Source organism: Cynocephalus volans, chromosome 15 (assembly GCF_027409185.1).
Source record: "Cynocephalus volans isolate mCynVol1 chromosome 15, mCynVol1.pri, whole genome shotgun sequence".
Lineage (NCBI taxonomy): Eukaryota > Metazoa > Chordata > Mammalia > Dermoptera > Cynocephalidae > Cynocephalus > Cynocephalus volans.
The window spans coordinates 73,226,319-73,250,154 of record NC_084474.1 but is presented as its reverse complement, the minus strand read 5'-3'; the positions used below and the strand labels follow the sequence as shown (position 1 = coordinate 73,250,154).

General features: G+C 36.1%; 1 protein-coding gene across 1 annotated transcript in view; it reads right to left on the bottom strand.

Annotated features, from left to right (window-relative positions):
- Positions 1-23,836, bottom strand: part of COLEC10 (collectin subfamily member 10) — a 45,593-nt gene that overhangs the window by 5,807 nt on the left and 15,950 nt on the right. The window contains exons 2-3 of the mRNA XM_063079071.1: positions 13,529-13,600; positions 12,063-12,134 (exon numbers count right to left, since the gene is read on the bottom strand). Of these exons, the coding sequence (XP_062935141.1) occupies positions 12,063-12,134; positions 13,529-13,600 (144 nt within the window). The remainder of the gene's footprint in view (positions 1-12,062; positions 12,135-13,528; positions 13,601-23,836) is intronic.

Here is a 23,836-nt window from a genome sequence, read left to right as displayed (position 1 = left end):
GAAAAGCTTTAGCAGCTGAAGATGGGAGCAAGGCAGGAGACAATGTATAGCAGAGGAAACAGTGGAGAAGAGCATAGAAATATGTTTAGCACTCTGCTGAGAAAGATTGATCTGCTCATTCCTTGGTTGTATCCTGCAAATTCCTCATTTCTCTTATATGTAAGTTGGAAAAGATAAGAAAAGGTTTTGAGAATATATTAATGAAAGAAAGGAATTATATATTTACTAAGTGCAATCAGTTGCCAAGTACCATACTGGATACTTTGTACATATTATCATATTAAATCCTATGAGCTAGATACTATCATTATCTTTACCATACACCTGAAAAAATTGAGGATCGAGAGGCAAAATGACTTGTTCAATGACATCCAGCATAAATGGCAGTGCTGGTATTCAAACCCAACCATTTCTAACTCTCCAATTCCTGGTGCTTCCCAAAAGAGTTAATCAATGATGTAATGAAGGAAAGCAAAGTGTTTGAAAGATATAATCAAAATTTAAAAGGAATAGCAGTCCTTATCACCACCCAAAATGATATACTTCAAGAAGTTTGTGGAAAAATAGAACTAAAATTTAAATGAACAAAGCTGGAGGCATCACACAACTTGATTTCAAAATATATTACAAAGCTATAGTAATCAAAACAGTATGGTATCGGCATAAAATCACACACATAGACAAATGGAATGAAATAGACAACCCAGAAATAAATCCACATATCTACAGCCAACTAGTCTTTGCAAAGGCACTAATAAAATACACTGGGGAAAGGACAGCTTCCTCAATAAATGGTGCTGGAAAAACTGTATATCCAAATGCAAAAGAAAGAAGCTATCCCCTTATCTCTCACCACATATCAAAATCAACTGAAAATGGATTAAAAACTTAAATTTAAGACCCAAAACTATGAAAATACTAGAAGAAAACATAGGGGAAACACTCCAAAACATTGGTCTGGGCAAAAATTTTATGGACAATACTTCTAAAGCACAGGCAACAAATGTAAAACTAGATATATGAGTTTATATAAAACTAAAAAGCTCTGCACAGCAAAAGAAATAATAAACAGAGCAAAGAAGCAACCAACAGAATGGGAAAAAAATACTTGCAAATTATTCTTCCAGCAAAGGATAAATACCCAGGATGTGCAAGGAACTTAGCTCAAAACAAACAAACAAACAAAACAAACAAACAAAAACAAGTAATCCAATTTAAAAAGTGGACCAACAACCTGAATAGACAATTCTCAGAAGAAGACATACAAATGGCATACAGGTATACAAAAAAATGCTCAATATCACTAAACATCAAATCAAAATGCAATGGGAAAATGCAAATCAAAACCACAATGAGATTACACCTCACTGCAGTTAGAATGGCTGTCATGAAAAAATACAAAATAACAAATGTTGAGGATCAGAGAAAGGGAAGCTCTCATACACTGTTGATGGAAACCTAAACTGGTATAGCCATTAGGGAAAACTATTTGATGGTTTCTCAAAAAACTAAAAAACTACCAAATGACCCAGCAATCCCACTGCTGGGTATCTATCCCAAGGAGAGAAAATTAGAGTACTGAAGAGATATCTGTACCCCCATGTTTATTGCAGCACTATTGACAATAACTAAGATATAGATCAACCCAGGTGATTGTTGGCAGATGAATGGATAAAGAAAATGTGGTATATATACACATCAGAATTCCTCTCAGCCATGAAAAAGAATAAAATCCTGTCACTTGAGGCAGCATGGAAAAGCCTGGAGGACATTATGTTAAGCGAAATAAGTCAGGTGCAGAAAGATAAACACTGCATGTTTTCATTCATATGTAGGAGCTAAAAAAATAAATAAGTTAAACTTTTAGAAGTAGAGTAGGATTGTGGTTACTAGAGGCTGGGAAGAGGAAGGCAGAGGGATAACAGAGATTGGTTAGTTATGAACACAAAATTACAGCTAGGTAGGAAAAATAAGTTCTAGTGGTATACAGTGGTGCTAGGCATCTATAATTAACAGTAATTTATCATATCTTCTCCAATGGCTAGAAGAGAGGAGCTCAAATACTCTCAACAGAAATATATGATAAAATTTCACAATGATGAATATACTAGTTACTCTGATTTGATCATCACACGTTGTATACATGTATTGAAATATAACTCTGTATCCCGTAAATATACACAATCAATACATGTCAATTAAAAGTAAATTCCTTTACAGAAAAAAAAAAGATAATACAAATCTTTCCATAAAATTTTTGAAGGCCCCTCATACACTTCAAAGTCTATATGGTATGAATAAAGGTTTAATATTTTAATTTAAAAAATACATTGTGTTATCTTTGCATGTAAATCCCTTTCAATCCAACATGAATTGAATGGTGATTCCAGTCCTGCTATGATCCTAGGTCTGGGCTAAGCCCCATAATGGACATAGAAGAAGCATAAATAGAGTATTTGCTTTGGGAAAATCATGGGCTTTTAAGGAAAGCAAAGAACGCATGAGAGAACAAATAGGTGGGACACTATCATGTACTACCACAGTGAGATTAACAAAAAGCCTGGTAGGTACCTGGAAAAGGAAAAGGTGGCTGTGAGTCAGAGTAGAGAAGACTTCATTAGAAACAGTAGCCCTTAGCCCCTTACCTGGACCCTAATAATGTGGGGAAAATCTTCTAGAATTGGTATGTGGCTTTTTGTTTTCTCTCAGAAGATGTAAAAACTGTGACTACTTTCCAGTACTTGATACAAATTCTTTTTGTTGTTGTTTTATGTTTTTTCTTTGTGACAAATGGGAACACCAGAGCAGTGTGGTGAAGTGAAAGACCATGGAAGGCTGAGAATAGGGTTTGAATCCTGACTCTGCAACTTACTAAAGGTGGATGAGTTACTTAATGTCTTTAAGCCTCCATTTCTTCATTCGTAAAGTGTAAACAATGTTTTCCAAAATTATAAGATCATTAAGGAGAAAAAAATAGGCAATTTTATCTTATAACGGGATTAGCACTGGGCTTCACCTATGGAGAAAGCTGAACTGATACTAACTTCTGTTCCCTAAATCTGAGTTATGGTAAAGGAATGCATGCCAAGTATTGAGACAGTTCACAGAGGATTTGGGCTTAGAATACCTATTTCCACAAAATGAATTATGGTTTAAAGCCATCCACAAAAACAGATTTTGGCCCATGAGTAGGAACATGTCTGTAATAACTGTCTTCAGATTGAAGAATTAGAAGTCACATTCAAACAAACAAAAAATCTTAATGCTTTCAGTGTAAAAAGATTATTGATCTTAAGTAGAAACGTTTATTTTGCTATGAGATTAAATTTACCTATATTAAATCATTCTTATTTCTTTTTCCTAAAATGAAATATCGACATCCAGAAAGCTACGTTATCCATGCAAGTGACAACATTACGGTCAGCTTAGAAAGTTGAGAGTAATCTGAGTCAGTGAAAAATTTAGAAGGGTCGTCATCAAAATGAGGACAATAAATTTCAAAGTAAAGATTAAAAATAAAATTAATCCAGGTGAACCAGTTCACTGCATCTCCATTTTTTTAAAAGAATTTCAGAATATGCTCATAAATTTTGATGGCACTAACCCTGGAGGAGAAAGAAGTCTTTGTAGCCAATGGTGGAGGTTGATGCAAAGGGAAAGTGGTACTTGTAGGAATAAGGAGTAGAAAAGTGAGTCACATTATAGGAAATAATATGTTTCACCATTCATTTTTTCACCCTTAATGCAACAAACATTTAGAAAGTTTCTACTATATCCTAATAAGCATTGGAATAAAATGATTAAATAGCAGGATCTCCACTTAGAGTTTACACAAGTATTTATTTAAGCAAACAGACCCAGTAACACATTCATTCATTTGTTCCCCCCAGAAGTTCACAATCTATAGGGGAAGGAGACAAGCTAATTAGCCATGAGAATGAGTACAGTGATAGAGGTACAAACTAGCTGCTATGTACCTGAGCCTTGAAGGAGGAACTGGCCTGAAGGATATAAGGTGAGTTAACCCTATAATTTCCAGACCGTTACTTTTGCAACATTTCTGGGAGTTCATCTACTTTGAGGCTCAACCAATCATACTAAAAACTCTTGACTCTTCCTTGATTCTGTTGTTTACCACTCTCCTGAGTCACTTAGTCTTACTCTATGAAAGAATTAAAACTTGACTCAAGATTATGAGCTCCAGTTCTTAATTGGAAACTCATCTAAACCTGACACTTCTAAATCTAGGGAAGTGCAATGTCTAGAATGACTCACTTAAAAGTGAAGTTCTCAAGTTGGTGGAGTTGTTCATGACAGTGACTTACCCTCCCCTTCCACTTCTGCCATCTGCTGAGCAACACACGGGATCTTAACCTCATTTAATGTGGCTGTATCTCCGAAATCTTGAAGTCCAACATCCCACTTTCTAGCTACATCTTTCCATCCCTTTAACCAGTGATTAAATGAAGTTGATACAGCCAGGAGCAAATCCATGGTGCATATTATCTGAAGCTTAAACAATTTAAGAGGACTTCTTCATGAAAAAATAATACAAAATTACAAGTGGAAAGTAGTTGTAAAAGTGAATATTTATTATAAGAAAAGAAATAAAAACAAATAACTAAATTTTATTTTAAAAAAATTTTTTTTGTATGCATTTCACAATATACCAAGATTTTTCCTTTTTTAAAAAATATTTTTTTTATTTTTTAAAATTTTATTTTGTCGATATACATTGTGGCTGATTATTGCTCCCCATCACCAAAACCTCCCTCCCTTCTCCCTCTCCCCCTCCCCTCCAACAATGTCCTTTCTGTTTGCTTGTCGTATCAACTTCAAGTAATTGTGATAGTTATATCTTCTTCCCCGCCCCCCCCCCCCGGTTTTTGTGTGTGTGTGTGTGTGTGTGTGTGTGAATTTATATATTAATTTTTAGCTCCCACCAATAAGTGAGAACATATGGTATTTCTCTTTCTGTGCCTGACTTGTTTCACTTAATATAATTCTCTCAAGGTCCATCCATGTTGTTGCAAATGGCAGTATTTCATTCGTTTTTATAGCTGAGTAGTATTCCATTGTGTAGATGTACCACATTTTCCGTATCCACTCATCTGATGATGGACATTTGGGCTGGTTCCAACTCTTGGCTATTGTAAAGAGTGCTGCGATGAACATTGGGGAACAGGTATCCCTTCGACTTGATGATTTCCATTCCTCTGGTTATATTCCCAACAGTGGGATAGCTGGGTCGTATGGTAGATCTATCTGCAATTGTTTGAGGAACCTCCATACCATTTCCCATAGAGGCTACACCATTTTGCAGTCCCACCAACAATGTATGAGAGTTCCTTTTTCTCCGCAACCTCGCCAGCATTTATTGTTCAGAGTCTTTTGGATTTTAGCCATCCTAACTGGGGTTAGATGGTATCTCAATGTGGTTTTGATTTGCATTTCCCCGATGCTGAGTGATGTTGAGCATTTTTTCATATGTCTGTTGGCCATTTGTATATCTTCCTTAGAGAAATGCCTACTTAGCTCTTTTGCCCATTTTTTAATTGGGTTGCTTGTTTTCTTCTTGTAAAGTTGTTTGAGTTCCTTATATATTCTGGATATTAATCCTTTGTCAGATGTATATTTTGCAAATATTTTCTCCCACTTTGTTGGTTGTCTTTTAACTCTGTTAATTGTTTCTTTTGCTGTGCAGAAGCTTTTTAGTTTGATATAATCCCATTCGTTTATTTTTCCTTTGGTTGCCCGTGCTTTTGGGGTCGTATTCATGAAGTCTGTGCCCAGTCCTATTTCCTGAAGTGTTTCTCCTATGTTTTCTTCAAGAAGTTTTATTGTTTCAGGGTGTATATTTAAATCCTTAATCCATTTGGAGTTGATTTTAGTATATGGTGAGAGGTATGGATCTAGTTTCATTCTCCTGCATATGGATATCCAGTTATCCCAGCACCATTTGCTGAAGAAGCAGTCCCTTCCCCAGTGAATAGGCTTGGTGCCTTTGTCAAAGATCAGATGGCAGTAAGTGTGTGGGTTGATTTCTGGATTCTCTATTCTATTCCATTGGTCAGTGTGTCTGTTTTTATGCCAGTACCATACTGTTTTGGTTATTATGGCTTTGTAGTATAGCTTAAAGTCAGGTAGTGTTATGCCTCCAGCTTTATTTTTTTTGCTCAGCATTGCTTTGGCTATGCATGGTCTTTTATTGTTCCATATAAATGTCTGGAGAGTTTTTTCCATTTCTGAGAAAAATGTCTTTGGAATTTTGATGGGGATTGCATTGAATTTGTATATCACTTTGGGTAGTATGGACATTTTCACTTTGTTGATTCTTCCAATCCAAGAGCATGGGATATCTTTCCATCTTCTTGTATCCTCTCTAATTTCTCTCAGCAGTGGTTTGTAGTTCTCATTATAGAGATTTTTCACCTCCTTGGTTAACTCAATTCCTAAGTATTTTATTTTTTTGGTGGCTATTGTAAATGGGCAGGCTTTCTTGATTTCTCCTTCTGCATGTTCACTATTGGAGAAAAGAAATGCTACTGATTTTTGTGTGTTGATTTTGTATCCTGCTACTGTGCTGAAATCATTTATCAATTCCAACAGTTTTTTTGTATAGGTTTTAGGCTGTTCGATATATAGGATCATGTCATCTGCAAACAGGTACAGTTTGACTTCATCTTTTCCAATCTGGATGCCAAATCACTAAATTTTAAAAGTAGACAAAACCACATCACAAAATTTACTGAAAACAACATTTTAATTAATGAATGAATTAGGCCTCTGTAATCCTTTTCTTTTGTAATTATTGGCTGCATATGTTTGGCTACATTTATTGCTTCTTTATTTGACCATAAATTTTTAATATCATTTTTAAGAAAGGATAGAGGGATGATACAGTTCGAAAACAGTCATTCCTCTAGCATGATTAATCAGAAATTATTTTTATTTTAAAAAATTTTTTAAAAATTGAAACATAATTGATTATACATATTTATGGGGTAAAGAGTTGACTATTAGTATTTGTGTACAGTATGTGATGATTAAATCAATACTGTTAGCATGTTCATCATTACAAGTTGTAATTACTCTTTGTGCCCCTTACTCAGTTGCTCCCTAACTGCCCTCTGCCAACCCTTCCCACCTCTAGGAACTATAGGTCTGTTCTCTCCTTCCAAAGATTCAGCGTTTTATTGTAGTCTTCTTTCTTTCTTAGCTCCCACTTATGAGTGATATCTGCTTATTAAACTTATTGAAGTAAAATACAAAGCGTACCAACATAAGGGCTCAGCTTGATGACTTTTCACAGAGATTAAGCCCTCAAGAAAAACCTCTTATGCCGCTTCTCAATCATTAAATTCTTCTTTCCTAAGGTCACCATCCCAACTTATAACCATGTTAAGTTTTCATGTTATAAGTTTTCATGTTGTTGAATTTTCTATAAATGGAATCATTTGGCATGCAGGGTTTTTTTATCTGTATGGATCCTTTGACCCAATAGTATGTCCATGAATTTCTTTCATTTTGTTGCATATAGAAAGAGTACATATATTTCCATTGCCATGGTGAAGCAGTGTATGAGGGTTTCAGTTCCACATCTTGCCACCATCACGTATTGTCAGTCATTTTGATTTTAGCCATTTTGGTGAGTATGCAGTGCTATCACAGTTTAGTCAAATTTGCACCATCCTGATGAGGCCAGCATTCTTTCATTTAAATACATTCTTTTGTGAAGTACCTGCTCAAGTCTTTTGCCTTTTTTTTTTTTTTTTGATTATCTGTCATATTTCTTACTGATTCATATGATGTCCTTATATGTTTTAAATATACATAAGTTCTTTATTGGGTAGACGTGTAGCACATAACCAATTCTGTGGTTTCTGTTTTAGTTCTCTGAGAGAGATCTTTTAATGAATGAAAGTTCTTTACTTTGATAGATTCCAATTGGTTACTTTTACCTATGGTTAGTCCTCTTTGTATCCTGTTTAAAAAATTCTTTCCAATCCTTAGGATCAAAAATATAGACTTCAGGCTGGCCCCGTGGCTCACTCAGTCTGGCCCTGTGGCTCACTCAGGCCAGCCCCGTGGCTCACTAGGGTTCGGATCCTATATAGGGATGGCTGGTGCACTCACTGGCTGAGCATGATGCGGACCACACCGTGCCAAGGGTTGCGATCCCCAGTCAACAACAATAACAACAACAACAACAACAAAATAGACTTCTACGTTAACTTCTAGAAGCATCACTGTTTTCGCTTTCAAATTTAGGTCTATCAAATTTGGCTTTACAACCAAATGTAGATCTATAAACCATTGATTTTAGATAGAGTGTAAAGTATAGGGCCAGATTATTATTTTTAACATGAATATCCAATAACCCAGCATTATTTATTGATAGGCTCATGATTTCTCATTGCAAAATAGCATCAACTTTGTGTAAATCAATTTTGACAGTCTGTTTCTGAGCTCTCTATTCCTTTCCAATAATCTATTTGTGTATCTCTGCACTAAATCAACACTATCTTAATGATTCAGTTTTATAATAAATGTTTAAATTTGGTAATTTAAGTCTTCCAACTTTGTTTTATTTTTCAAGATTGGCTTGGGCATTCTTTTTCTTTTAATTTATTTACACATAAGTTTTGAATTGGCTTATCAATTTACAAAAGAACACTTCTGGGATTTTGACTGAAAAACAATGAATCTATATATCAATTTGGGGAGAACTGACATATTAACAATATCAAGTTTTGCAATCTGTGAATATAGTTTTACTTCCATTTCCTTAGATATTCTTTAATTTCTTTCATTGCTATTATGTAGCATTTGCTGTGAAGGACTTGTACAACTTTTGTTAGACATATCCTTAGGTATTTGATAATTTTGATACTACTATAAATAGTATTTCTTAAAATTGTTTCTATATAGACATAAAATTGATCTTTGTATGTTAAGCTGTCTTTAAAAACTTATCAACATAACTTTATCTGTGTATTCTTTTGTATTTTCTGGGTACGCAATCATGTCATCTGCAAATAATGACCCTCTTATTTCTTCATTTCCAATTATTATGATTCTTATTTCTTTTTCTTGCATTTTTGTTCTGGCTAAAACCTCATGTATAATGTTTATTAAAATTGGTGATAAAAGGCTGTGCTAATCTCATTCCTAATCTCAGGAGAGAAGTGTTCAGTATTTCATTATTCAGAATGGTTTTTAAGTAGATTTTTGTTGTTATTTTCAGATTTAGTATGTTTCTTTCCATTTCAAATTTGCTAAGTTTTTTAAAAACATAAATAGGTGTATATTTAATTGAATGTTTTTAGGAATTTCTATAGTTCTAACTGGAAGTATGGGGCATTTTCCTGGGCCACTCTTCTATAGTAGACGATGAATATCAATTCAGTTAGAGAAACTTTCTCATCAAGCCCCTTAGCCTGTTAGTGCTGCCCTACCTACGAATTGCTGAACGACTTGGAAGGAAAAGTGGTACAGAATGTATAGCTTACCTTAGTGTGATCCCCTTTTCCTCCAGATCATGGCCCCTAAAGTTCTATTTATTTTAGTAGTCCTCTCATGCCCTCAGATATATATTTGAATATTTTTTTCAACCCAGTTAGTAAGAAAAAAAACAAAAAACCCAAATCCTTAGCAGAATTAACTTAATGCAGGTGAATACCTCATGACTGTAGCAGAAATGTGAATTTTGTTTTTATTATTAATAGTGTCAGAATTTTCTTTTACCTTTACAATTTGCTGTTGGTGTTACATGTAAATTAAGAATATTATCAAACTGGAGATATACCTAAGTGATGATATATGCAAATTAAAAATACCTCTGAAAAGTCTTTTTCATATTCAAGTTATTAGATTTAGAAAAAAAATTCCACAGACTATCTCTGGCCTTGTACATTTCAAACATTGTTTCTTTTCCACAGCCCACACATTTCTTGTGCTGGATGCCTCAGGAGACATTCATATGACGACCTGACCTCTGGCCAAGCACTTTTGCATACTGACTTTGGATAGATCTCACATTAAGTGCAGAAATATTCTTGGAAGCTATTCGTACATTGGAATTGTTAGCAATAACTTATCAGTGCATGGAAGTAACTTCAAACTACATAAATATATCTCATTAAGTCCAAACTAAATGTTTTCCCCACTTGTGCTCCTCTTAGCTAGCTCCCAAAATACTTTCATCCACTCCAAAACCACCCAATTCAAGGAGAAGTAAAATGAAAGGAAGTTGGAGCAGAAGGTAAGGGTAGTCTTAACCCATGCTTTCTCAATGGGCTGTCACCCCAAGGATGCAAAGTCAGTTCTTGTGAGGTAAAATAATTGTACTCTTTTTTGAACATACATAAAGCACAAATATACACACAATACATAATCAAATACTTAGTCCATGGGTGGTATTAAAAATTCATGGGGAGGGGCAATTAGGAAAAATATGTCTAATAAGTCTTGTTAGGGGGGCAGTCATTTTTTAAAATGTTGAGAAGCACTATTTTAACCATCTGAGGTTAAAATGTCTTTCACTGCAAATTTTACCAAGATTTATGTCCCTGTGAGCCCATTGCTAAGGCTCCTCACAGGATCTTGGGAAAGACCCAAACAAATGAGGGTCCCTGAAGCCAAAGTTTCATTAGCTTCATGGTAAGACCACCACAGACACATACTGCAGCAGGACATGTGAGCCATGAGGCACCGCAGTCTATTAAACTGCCTGCAAGAACACACTGCTGGCCGTGGCAAGGCCCATGTTTAATTATGCAGCTGCTTAGGCATTTATAAAAAGTTGGAGGGTACCTCAAGGCTGTAGAATTTACGTGACGCATGGCATTGAGCTTTTCCCAATCTGTACCTTTGCACAAGAATCTCTTGCATCTCCCTTGAATGCCTTTTCCCCATTTCCATAAATGTGTTACTATTCTTGAAGACCTAGGTCAGTTATTCCTCTTATCAATCTTGCCTTACTTTCCCATATCGTTGCTGTAGTCACCATCTATTCAGTATTATAATTATTTTTGAGAAACTTCTATCTTTCTGAATAGTCAATGAATTCTTTCAATAAAATTTTGATTTTCATTCAGCTTCATGTCTCTAAACCAAGTGAAACAATGCCTGTATGAATTACTGAATATCAGAAGCAATTACAACCTGCTATCATTGTGGGGCTTTATAAGTTGAGGATAGGGAAAGAGTGCTTAGATAATAAAGAGGATTCTACCTCTATATTATAATACTAAGGCTGTAGTTATATACAAGATCAGGACTGAAAACATATGGACATGTACACATATACTTTAAGTTTCTGTCCTGTTAGTAGATTACAGGTATAGAATTAATAGTCAACCAGTAGATCCCAGGAAAGTGTTCAATATAGAGACTACCAGAACTTTATGCTTGATTCTGTTTCTAAAATCATGTTTAATTTTTCTCAAGGCCTTTCTTTTTTTGAGCTGTGAGATATATTCTTACATGGAATAAAGAGCCATGCTGTGAAGACAGAGAGAACTCATACTACTCAGCCATAAAAAAGAATGAAATTCTACCATTTGCAACAACATGGATGAGCCTGGAGAAAATTATCTTAAGTGAAACAACCAGGTACAAAAAGAGAAATAACTCATGTTCTCACTCATAACTGGGAGCTGAATCCATAAATAAACAAGAACAATAAAGAGAGACAGAGAGAAAGAAAGAAAGAAAGAAACAACAATCACAGTAATATGTTGAACTGTTAGAAAACTAGAGTTGGAAAAGGGGAGGGGAAGGGGACAGGGGGGCTAATGAGGAATTGGTCAACAGACACAAAGAATGGTTGTGTATTGTAATAATGAATAAGCTAACTATACTGATCTAACCATCACACATTCTACGCAATTATTGAAAATCAACATTGTACCCCACAAGTATGTATAATAAAAAACAAATTTAAAAAAAGAAAGAAAATGGGTCATTTTCATGATACAAAACCTTAGAAATATACTAAGAGTATGCCCAACTGGATATTAATTTAAATTACTACTGGATAATAGTAAAATGCAGCTTACCTTTCTTGCCAATGGGCCCAGTCTTGCCAATATTACCCATGTCTCCTATATCACCCAGTTCTCCTTTAACTCCTGAAAAGCAAAGCATGTCATCTTTATATCATAAGATTTTATCTTCCCTGTAAAGATATGGCTTACATGTGGTATTTTCTTAAAGGAAAAACAGAAAATTGTATTCTTCTACCTGTGATATCTCACATAATTCCAGTGCTATATTTTTTAACAGATTTATAAATGTATGCATTAAAATTAAAATGTGCTCAAGTGTGACAATCTCAACATGATGATATTAAAATAATTACTGATGCAATATTTCTAGAATGACTGCAGCAGAGACTGTTTAATCTAAAGGTTAGATACGGGGTTGAGTGGAAGCATTCTTGCATTCTACTCTGTCTCTGTACTTCTCTAAATCCATTTTGGCTTTGTTTGGGATTCCATTTCCTCTCTCTTTTAAAACAAGATTTGACAATCTTAGCCACTCTAAAACAGGGGAGGGAATGTACAGTCATAAAACTTAGTGATCAAAGAGATATCAGAGATTGTCCTGCTAAGTTTTTATCCAAAAAACTATGATCCCAGGATCACTGAGTTCTTCCAAAGTTGTTATTAATTTTAGTTTTTTTTCTACAATGACCTAAAAAATATTTATCAGTTATAAAGTTTTATTTTTGCGAGAATAATTTTTCAATTGACATACATATTTATAGAATGAGTTTAAATCAGCATTTCTAAAATTGAAGTCTCAAGGGCCTGCGAGTCCTTTCTGCCCTTTAAATTACTCAAGATTTTAAAATAAGTGGTCTAGGGCAACCATCTTGTGGCAGGTGCCAGGGAATATTTCAGGTATTCAGAAGGCACATGCTTACACGTCACAGTCCAGAGCTATGTTTTGGCGAGGTTTACTCTCAGCTTCGTGAGTGAAAGCATTTTCTAATAGCCTTTGTGTTATTCTCATCATCTTTGATCCTACTCCCTCCATATCCAGCCAATTGCCCCACTGTGTTATTCCTTGTATAAGAAAAGAGGAGCTAAAGAAATAAAGAGATATTGGGGAAATGTGTATATATCAATGGATAGGCAACTTTCTGCTCCTTTTTATTTTCCTCCTTAACCTCTAGGCCAGCCAGTGAAAGTTGCCTAGCAGTGGCTTCTGAGGGGAGACACAGCTAGGAACACAGCTGTGTTTCTAAAACTCATAGTTTCTTAGATAACCCCAGAGACTGCTATTCCCTGGGTCTCCTAGATTGCCTCGCTGCAGCCATCCCTAAGACTGCAGCGTGAGAAACGTATCCAAGTCTTGTGGACAGGCGATCTCATAGGAGCTCTGGGATGGTGAGAAACACATTTTATGCATCTTTGGGGCAGAGAGCATTATGAAAGCTGCTCATTTCTAGGGCAGGGGCCAAGAGAGAGAGAAGAGCAATTCTGACGTGACAGTGTCAATTTCATATCATTTGACTTACCTTTCAGTCCCATGCGTCCTACTTTGCCATGTTTTCCCTCCTCTCCTGGATCTCCTTTTTCACCATCATCTCCTTTGAAACAAAATGAGAGAGTGAGCCGCTCAGATAGTCACATAAGCACATACTCGCCAGGGTAAGGTGCACGTGGTTAGAGTCCATTCCAGCTCAGTGAGTGTCTTACAACTAGGATGTGGGTATGTACATAGGTCACATGAACTGGACATTTAAGTAAGAAGAAGAAACTTCCAGTATATGTTTTCTTTTACTTTTCTCCACATTCAACTCTCTTTGAAGAAATATCCTTGCTGTTGAATCCCTGAAAAGTTGTTTTGGCCTGGCAAATCTTTATTCTTGCAGTAAAATCTGGCTAATTCTTGAAGCATGATTTATATATACAGTTTACATTGATATAGATAATTTACATTTATATATATATATATATATAAATGATAAATAGAAATAAATTTACTACTCTCTGAATGCATGCTTGAAAAACTCAAATTGAGGGCATGGACCGAGGCACTAGGAACAGGAGTCTGAAAATGGGGAGTAGCTGCAAAGCAGTCCTGTGTGAGCAGCACCTTAGTCATGGGTGGGTGTAGCTCCTGCACTTGAATGATCAAAGAGGACTGAATAAATAGTCTTACCAAAAGATACCCTGGACAGTGAATCAGGAGTCCTGGATTTAATAGTTAGTCTCTGATGGGTTGAGCAAATCTTCAATAGGTCAGTGATGGGGCTTTTGACGTTGGAGTAAGACAGACCTAGACTTGAGTCTCATCTCTACCACTCACTATCTGGAGGAACGTGAATATATGACTTTACTCTCTGAGTCTCACTTTTCTCTCCTGCAAATTGAACTAATAACATTTACTAGAGTGGGCTTTTTAAGAAGTTCAAATAAGATAATATGCATAGAAGACCTGGGATGCAATCAGTGCTTAGCAATGGTGGCTATTGCTGTTACTTCCTTTATGCTTCAGTTTTCACACCGTTAATGTGGGGACAAGGTCTGTCCCTCCACCTCATCCAGTTGTTTTAGGATCAATGAGGTAAGCATGTGAATGTGCTTTGAAAATAAAGAGCACAACACACACAATATTATGACCAGATACCTACATTGTCACCACAGCAATCTCAGGACATGAAAGAATCCTGTCTATCACCAGAGGAAAGAAAGAGAAACAAAAACTTACAAAGACAAAATGAAGTTCCTGGGATTGGACAATTAGGGGGGAGAGAAAGTTGAGATGTTCATTAATTTATCCAGAAAAAGCATGACTAAAAATTCTCTATTTTTTTCTGGGAGCAGAATGTTAAAATTTTAAGTGAAAGCATGAGCAATGTATGGAATGTATGTACAGGCTGTGGGATTGGTCAAGCATTGGTATACCTCACAAGGGAAGCTATAGCCTCCTTCCAGGGAAGGCTTTCAAAAAAGAAGGCATAGATCAGACCAGAGGGTAGACTAGGTGGCATTTTTCTTGCTAAAGTTAACAATGAATGTCTATCAAGCAACTATAATCTATGCCAACCACTGTGTTGAAAGGACTTGACAGGTAATCATCATAGCAATTCGAGGAGGTGGAAACTATTATTGCTCCATTTTATAATGAAAAATGAGACTTTATGAGGTTAGGTTGCTTGCCTATTGTATCATAGAGCTTGTTAGTGGTTGAATGAGGATTCAACAATGTATATGTTTCTTCCTCTGCAGATCCCTAACTGTAGACAGTTGTCCTTTTCAGCCTGGGCTTCTGTGACCCTCAGCAGATGGTAGAGTTTAGAGAATTTGGCAATTTGCCAAATTTTTCAGGGAGAAAAAGGTACATGCAGAAAGAATGACAGTTTTTGTTCCTTTTTAAACTAGAAAGATTTGGGGAAAAAAGAAAAAAAATCTTATTATCCCAATGACTTAATTCACAGGAAATGCATCCTTGAGGTGGTTGCATAATTGAGACCCAGCTTTGCCACTTACTAGCTGAGAGACCTTGGGAAGTCCTTTAGTTTTTCTGAACCTTGTTTTACTCACTTGTAGAATAAACAAAATAATACCTTTTTTTTCCAGAGGGTTTTTAGCAAAGGTAAAGTTATAAAGGTGTTTTCTTTCAGGAAAGCCTCCTAGCACTCCTGGGCTGGGCCAACTTCTCCCTCTAATTACCTCTGTTGTTTGAAATATCCATTTAGACTGACTGTACTGGTTTGTTTCTGCTTATTCTTTGCATCCCTCTGTGACGTGAAGGATGGCTTGGATCATAGTGATTTATTGCAGCATCCCTAGAATTTAGCACAGTGCCTGGCTGACACTTAGTAAGTGTAGGTGAACTGGGATATATTTTCTGAGAACCATAAAATATTTTGTAAATGTAATAATAGCGTTTATTGAATACTATGTGCCAACACTGTTCTTATTACTTGACATAGATTCTTTCATTTGATCCCACAGCACACTTTGAGATGGATACTATTCTTAGCTCCACTTCACAGATTAAATGGGGTTAAAGACAGGTCAAGGAACTCCTACAGGGTTACACAGCTCACAAGTGGAAAGCCAGGATTCAAACCAGGGCATTTGCCTTCAAAAGCTATGTTCTGAACAAGCTGAAGGATTTGTGACAGATCTTGTCCTAAGGTTTCTGGATCTTGAAATGTTATTCTGTACAACTGGACTAAGGATGCATGTCCTGCTCACTAAAAGGCAAGATCAAAAATGAGCATGTATGTGAAGCACTTTGTGGATCACAAAGCCACACGGATGTGAATTATTGATGCCCTTGTTATTTCCCTTCCTTCCTATAAGCTTTTCCATTGATTTCCTTTTTCTTTTAGGACTTCAATATGTGGATTTTATTTATTTATTTGTTTGTTTGTTTGTTTGTTTGTTTATGTATTTATGTATGTATGTATTTATTTATTTATTCATTGTACACATTAATGGTGTACAGTTTGTTGTTTCTACACATGCATGTATTGTATAATGATCTAATCAGAATAGCTAGCATGTCTATCAAATTTATCATTTCCATGTGGTTATAACATTCAAAATCCTCTTTTCTGGCTTCCCATTCATTTTCAAGCAAGTGGCTCACTGGAGGCATCAGGTGAGTGACTTAGTCATCTGCTGCTCCCTGGTGGCTCCTGATGGAGATCTGGAAGGGTGAAAACGGGATTATTATTCTTGTGACCTGTGTGACTGCATCCCTGCCAGGTGGTGAGCTGGCTGCTGACAGGGACAAAGTAAACAACTTGTGTCCTTGCCTTCAGCTTGGGTTCTGCGTTCATTTGATCTTTGGGACTTGCTTTAATGAGAACAGAGGGGAGATATAAAAGCAAGCTTTGGAAAGGATCCCCCACATGGCTCACAGTCATCTGCTTTTATCCTTTTGGCAATGCTTCATTGGATTAGAAGGACAATTTAGACTTCCTTTCCTTCATTTAAAAATAGCCACTTACATTTGAAAAGTGAATGAAAAACTATAAACTGAAATAAACTAATTTCAATTCTACAAAAATGATTTGTTTTAGCTTCCCAAAGCCATAAGGAGAATTCCAGCACAGCACACACTTGACCAAATTTTCTTAAGGAGGACTTTTTTTTTTAAACAAACAATTAATTAAAATTGAATTCTAGTTTGAAATTAAATACTGGACACAGGTCGGCACCCTGTACTCAGAGGAAGTAATTATTAAAAATTAGTGAATTCATTTTGGAAATGCTAAGGATCATAGCCAAAGTAATCTTATAGACTTGGGGAAGTTGTTAGCAATTTTTCTCCTGATCAGTCTCAGAACTGAGTCGGATAGTGGCATGATGTGCTTTATTAATGAGGCAAGAACTCTTGCCTAATGTATATCCTTCTCACCCCTAATCACGTCTTCTTTCCATACAGGCCAACTGCATCCTCGTTCTTGAGAATTTCAACAGTCATATCAACTATTCCACAGACCTCTCATATATACCTGGTACACTAGCATGATGTGTCACCCTACCCCCAAGTACTTTTCTTCCCCATTCATAACCTCATCATTTTGCTAAAATATTTCGGCCTCCTTGGGACCTGCTGTTGTGTGTCTTCTCCCCATTAACCCAGTTTATCAGCCCGTCTGGTGCCATCACCTCCCCCAACTCCATCTGTCCTGGGTTCTTCCAACTTGGTCACTTCCACACAGCTCTCCTAGGGTAAAGGGAGTGCATTGCACTGTTAAGAGTATTTTGGAGCAAGCCATTTCATTTCTCCGAGTTTTCAGTTTCCTCACCTAAAAATGGGGAAAATAATCCCTACCTCATAAGATTGTTGTGGATTAAAGGAAAAGTGTTCAGCCTGCCTCATTTGCTAAACTCATCTGTTTTTGCTTTAATGAGAATAGAAGGGAAGTATAAAAGTGATTATTGCCATTCCGTAGGATGTCTTTTCACTCTATTGATTGTTTCCTTTGCTGTGTAGAAGCTTTTGAGTTTGATATAATCCCATTTGTTTATTTTTTCTTTTGTTGCCTGTGCTTTTGGGGTGTAATGCATAAAGTCATTGCCCAGTCCTAAATCCTGGAGTATTTCCCCTATGTTTTCTTTGAGAATTTTAAAGTTTCAGGCCTTATATTTAGGTCTCTAATTCATTTTGAGTTGATTTTGGTATATGATGAAAGGTACAGATAGAGTTTCAGTCTTCTACAAATGGATACCCAGTTTTCCCAGCACCATTTATTGAAGAGACAGTCTTTTCCCCAATGTATGTTCTTGGTGCCTTTGTTAAAGATCAGTTGGCTGTAAATATGTGGGTTGATTTCTACAAAGAGCTCAGACAACTTTACAGCAAAAAACCAAAATAATCCAATTAAAAAATGGGCGAAGGAGCTGAATAGACATTTCTCAAAGGAAGATGTACAAATGGCCAACAGGCATATGAAAAAATGCTCAATATCACTAATCATCAGGGAAATGCAAATCAAAATCACTTGGAAGTATCACCTCACCCCAGTAAGACTGGCTATTATAAAAAAGATAGAGAATAACAAATGCTGGTAAGGATGTGGAGAAAGAGGAACCCTCCTGCACTGTTGGTGGGACTGTAAATTAGTACAGCCATTATGGAGAACAGTATGGAGGTTCCTTAAACAACTACAGATAGAACTTTCATATGATCTAGCAATCCCCCTCCTGGGGATATATCCAGAGGATTGGAAAACATGAGGTTGAAGAGATACCTGCACTCCCATGTTTATTGCAGCTCTAATTACAATAACTAGGTGATGGAATCAACCTAAATGTCCATTGATGGATGACCGGATAAGGAAATTGTGGTGTATATATACATAATGGAATACTACTCAGCCATAAAAAAGAATGAAATTCTACCATTTGTAACAACATGGATGAGCCTGGAGAAAATTATCCTAAGCGAAACAACTCAGGTACAGAAAGAGAAATACTGCATATTTTCACTTATAGCTGGGAGCTGAATCCATAAATAAACAAATGAATAATAAAGAGAGACAGAGAGAAAGAAAGAAAGAAACAACAATCACAGTAATACTTTAGAAAAATAGAGGTGGAAAAGGGGAAGGGGAAAGGGAGGGGGGCTAAGGAGGAATTGGTCAGCAGGCACAAAGAATGATTGCATATTCTAATGATGAATAAGCTAACTATACAGATCTAACCACCACACATTCTACACAATTATTGAAAATCAGTGTTGTACCACACATGTATGTATAATAATAAAAAAGTGATTATTCCTTTGTATTTACTTTCTCAACCCCTAAGCTATAATCATTACTTATTTTTTCAGTAGACTATGTGACTTTGTACTCCTTTTTTTTTTTTTTTTCATTTTTTTCTTAATTTTATTTTGTCAATATACAATGTGGTTGATTATTGTGGCCCATTACCGAATCCTCCCTCCCTCCTCCCTCTCCCCCCTCCCTCCCAACAATGTCCTTTCTGTTTGCTTGTTGTATCAACTTCAAGTAATTGTAGTTGTTATGTCTTCTTCCCCCCACCTCCCCAGTTTGTGTGTGTGTGTGTGTGTGTGTGTGTGTGTGTGTGTGTGAATTTATTTATTTATTTTTAGCTCCCAGCAATAAATGAGAACATGTGGTATTTCTCTTTCTGTGCCTGACTCATTTCACTCAATATAATTCTCTCAAGGTCCATCCATGTTGTTGCAAATGGCAGTATTTCATTCGTTTTTATAGCTGAGTAGTATTCCATTGTGTAGATATACCACATTTTCCATATCCACTCATCCGATGATGGACATTTGGGCTGGTTCCAACTCTTGGCTACTGTAAAGAGTGCTGCGATGAACATTGGGGAACAGGTATACCTTCGACTTGATGATTTCCATTCCTCTGGGTATATTCCCAGCAGTGGGATAGCTGGGTCATATGGCAGATCTATCTGCAATTGTTTGAGGAACCTCCATACCATTTTCCATAGAGGCTGCACCATTTTGCAGTCCCACCAACAATGTATGAGAGTTCCTTTTTCTCCGCAACCTCGCCAGCATTTATCGTTCAGAGTCTTTTGGATTTTAGCCATCTTAACTGGGGTGAGATGGTATCTCAGTGTAGTTTTGATTTGCATTTCCCGGATGCTGAGTGATGTTGAGCATTTTTTCATATGTCTGTTGGCCATTTGTATATTTTCCTTAGAGAAATGCCTCCTTAGCTCTTTTGCCCATTTTTTAATTGGGTTGCTTGTTTTTTCTTGTAAAGTTGTTTGAGTTCCTTGTATATTCTGGATATTAATCCTTTGTCAGAGGTATATTTTGCAAATATTTTCTCCCACTCTGTTGGTTGTCTTTTAATTCTGTTAATTGTTTCTTTTGCTGTGCAGAAGCTCTTTAGTTTGATATAATCCCATTTGTTTATTTTTCCTTTGGTTGCCTGAGCTTTTGGGGTCATATTCATGAAGTCTCTGTCCAGTCCTATTTCCTATGTTTTCTTTAAGAAGTTTTATTGTTTCAGGGTTTATATTTAATTCTTTAATCCATTTTGAGTTGACTTTAGTGTATGGTGAAAGGTATGGGTCCAGTTTCATTCTCCTGCATATTGATATCCAGTTCTCCAAGCACCATTTACTAAAGAGGTAGTCTCTTCCCCAGTGTATAGGCTTGGTGCCTATGTCAAAGATCAGATAGCTGTAGGTGTGTGGTTTGATTTCTGGATTCTCTATCCTATTCCATTGATCAGTGTGTCTGTTTTTATGCCAGTACTATACTGTTTTGGTTATTATAGCTTTGTAGTATAGTTTAAAGTCAGGTAGTGTTATGCCTCCAGCTTTATTATTTTTGCTCAGCGTTGCTTTGGCTATGCATGGTCTTTTGTTATTCCATATAAATGTCTGGATAGTTCTTCCCATTTCTGAGAAAAATGTCTTTGGAATTTTGATGGGGATTGCATTAAATTTGTATATCACTTTGGGTAGTATGGACATTTTCACTATGTTGATTCTTCCAATCCAGGAGCATGGGATATCTTTCCAGCTTCTTGTATCCTCTCTAATTTCTCTCAGCAGTGGTTTGTGTTCTCATTATAGAGATTTTTCACCTCCTTGGTTAACTCAATTCCTAAGTATTTTATATTTTTGGTGGCTATTGTAAATGGGCAGGCTTTCTTGATTTCTCGTTCTGCATGTTCACTATTGGAGAAAAAAAATGCTACTGATTTTTGTGTGTTGATTTTGTATCCTGCTACTGTGCTGAAGTCATTTATCAACTCCAAGAGTTTTTTTGTAGAGGCTTTAGGCTGTTCGATATATAGGATCATGTCATCTGCAAACAGGGACAGTTTGACTTCATCTTTTCCAATCTGGATACCCTTTATTTCCTTCTCTTCTCTGATTGCTCTGGCTAGTACTTCCAACACTATGTTGAATAGGGGTGGTGAGAGTGGGCATCCTGGTCTAGTTCCTGTTCTTAAAGGAAAAGCTTTCAGCTTGTCCCCATTCAGGATGATATTGGCAGTGGGTTTATCATATATGGCTTTAAATATGTTGAGATACTTTCCCTCTATACCTAACTTATAGAGGGTCTTTGTCATGAATGAGTGTTGAATTTTATCAAATGCTTTTTCAGCATCTATAGAGATGATCATATGGTCCTTGTGTTTGAATTTATTAATATGGTATATCACCTTTATTGATTTGCGTATGTTGAACCAACCTTGCATCCCTGGGATGAATCCCACTTGATCGTGATGAATAATTTTTCGTATGTGTTGCTGTATTCTGTTTGCTAGTATTTTAGTGAGGATTTTTGCATCTATATTCATCAAGGATATCGGCCTGTAGTTTTCTTTTTTGGTTATATCTTTACCTGGTTTTGGTATCAGGATGATGTTTGCTTCATAGAAAGAGTTCAGAAGACTTGCATCTGTTTCAATCTTTTGGAATAGTTTGTAAAGAATTGGTGTCAATTCCTCTTTGAATGTTTGGTAAAATTCTGCTGTGAATCCATCTGGTCCTGGGCTTTTCTTTGTTGGGAGCTTTCTGATAACAGCCTCAATCTCCTTTATTGTTATTGGTCTGTTCAGATTTTCTATATCTTCATGGCTCAGTTTTGGGAGCTTGTGTGTGTCCAGAAATTTATCTATTTCCTCCAGATTTTTAAACTTGTTGGTGTATAGTTGTTTATAGTAGTCTCGAATGATTCCTTGTATTTCAGATGAATCAGTTGTAATATCACCTTTTTCATTTCTAATTTTTGTTATTTGAATCTTCTCTCTTCTTTTTTTTGTTAGCCATGCTAATGGTTTGTCGATTTTATTTATCTTTTCAAAAAACCAACTTTTTGATTCATTGATCTTTTGTATTGTTTTTTGGGTTTCAATTTCATTAAGTTCTGCTCTGATCTTAATGATTTCTTTCCATCTGCTAACTTTAGGTTTGGATTGTTCTTGTTTTTCTAGATCTTTAAGGTGAAGTGTTAGGTTGTTCACTGCCATCTTTCCATTCTTCTGAGGTGAGCATTTAATGCAATAAATTTCCCCCTTAATACTGCTTTTGCAGTATCCCACAGGTTTTGGTATTATGTATCATTGTTTTCATTAGTTTCAGTAAATTTTTTGATTTCCTGCTTGATTTCTTCTTGGACCCATATGTCATTAAGTAGAATGCTGTTTAATTTCCATGTGTTTGTATAGTTTCCAGAATTTCGTTTGTCATTGATTTCTAGTTTTAATCCATTATGGTCTGAGAAGATACATGGGATAATTCCAATTTTTTTGAATTTGTTGAGACTTGATTTATGTTCTAATATGTGATCTATCCTGGAGAATGATCCATGTGCTGATGAGTAGAATGAATATTCTGAGGTTGTTGGGTGGAATGTTCTGTAGATATCTGTCAAGTCCAATTGGCCTAGAGTATTGTTTAGATCTTGTGTTTCTCTGCTGATTCTTTGCCTAGATGATTTGTCCATTATTGGCAGTGGAGTGTTCAGGTCCCCTGCTATTATGGTATTAGTGTCTATTTCCTTCTTTAGGTCTAATAGAGTTTGTTTTATAAATCTGGCTGCTCCAACATTGGGTGCGTACATATTTACGATTGTTATGTCTTCTTGATGGATCAGTCCTTTTATCATTATGTAGTGTCTCTCGTTGTCTCTTTTTATGGTTTTTAGTTCAAAGTCTACTTTGTCAGATATAAGAATAGCTACTCCAGCTCATTTTTCTTTTCTGTTTGCATGGTAAATCTTTTTCCATCCTTTCACTCTTAGTCTATGTGAGTCTTTATGGGTGAGGTGGGTCTCTTGAAGGCAGCATATAGTTGGGTCCTCCTTTTTAATCCAGTCAGCCAGTCTGTGTCTTTTGATTGGGGAATTTAAGCCTTTAACATTAAGAGTTGTTATTGAATAGTGTTGATTTCTTCCTAGCATTTTGTTGATTGTTGTTTGGTTCTCTTAGGTGTCTTTTGTTCCTTGCTTTCTGATTTACTGTTTGTTTTCTCTGTTTGTCTGTTCCTTAGGTTGTAGATAGCCTTTTTGTTTGTTTGTTTTCTCTTCATGAATGCCATTTTTATTATACTAGTGGCTTTAGATTTTTCTTGGGTTTTTATGGTAGTGGTAGTTATTTTTCAGGAGCCCAACCCAGTACTCCCTTGAGGATTTCTTGTAAGGGTGGTCATGTGGTGGTGAACTCCCGCAGTTTTTGTTTGTCTGAGAATTATACTATTTGCCCTTCATTTCGGAAGGATAGCCTTGCAGGGTAGATTATTCTTGGCTGACAACCTCTGTCTTTTAGTATTTTGAATATATAATCCCATTCCTTTCTAGCTTTTAGGGTTTGTGATGAAAAGTCTGATGTTAGCCT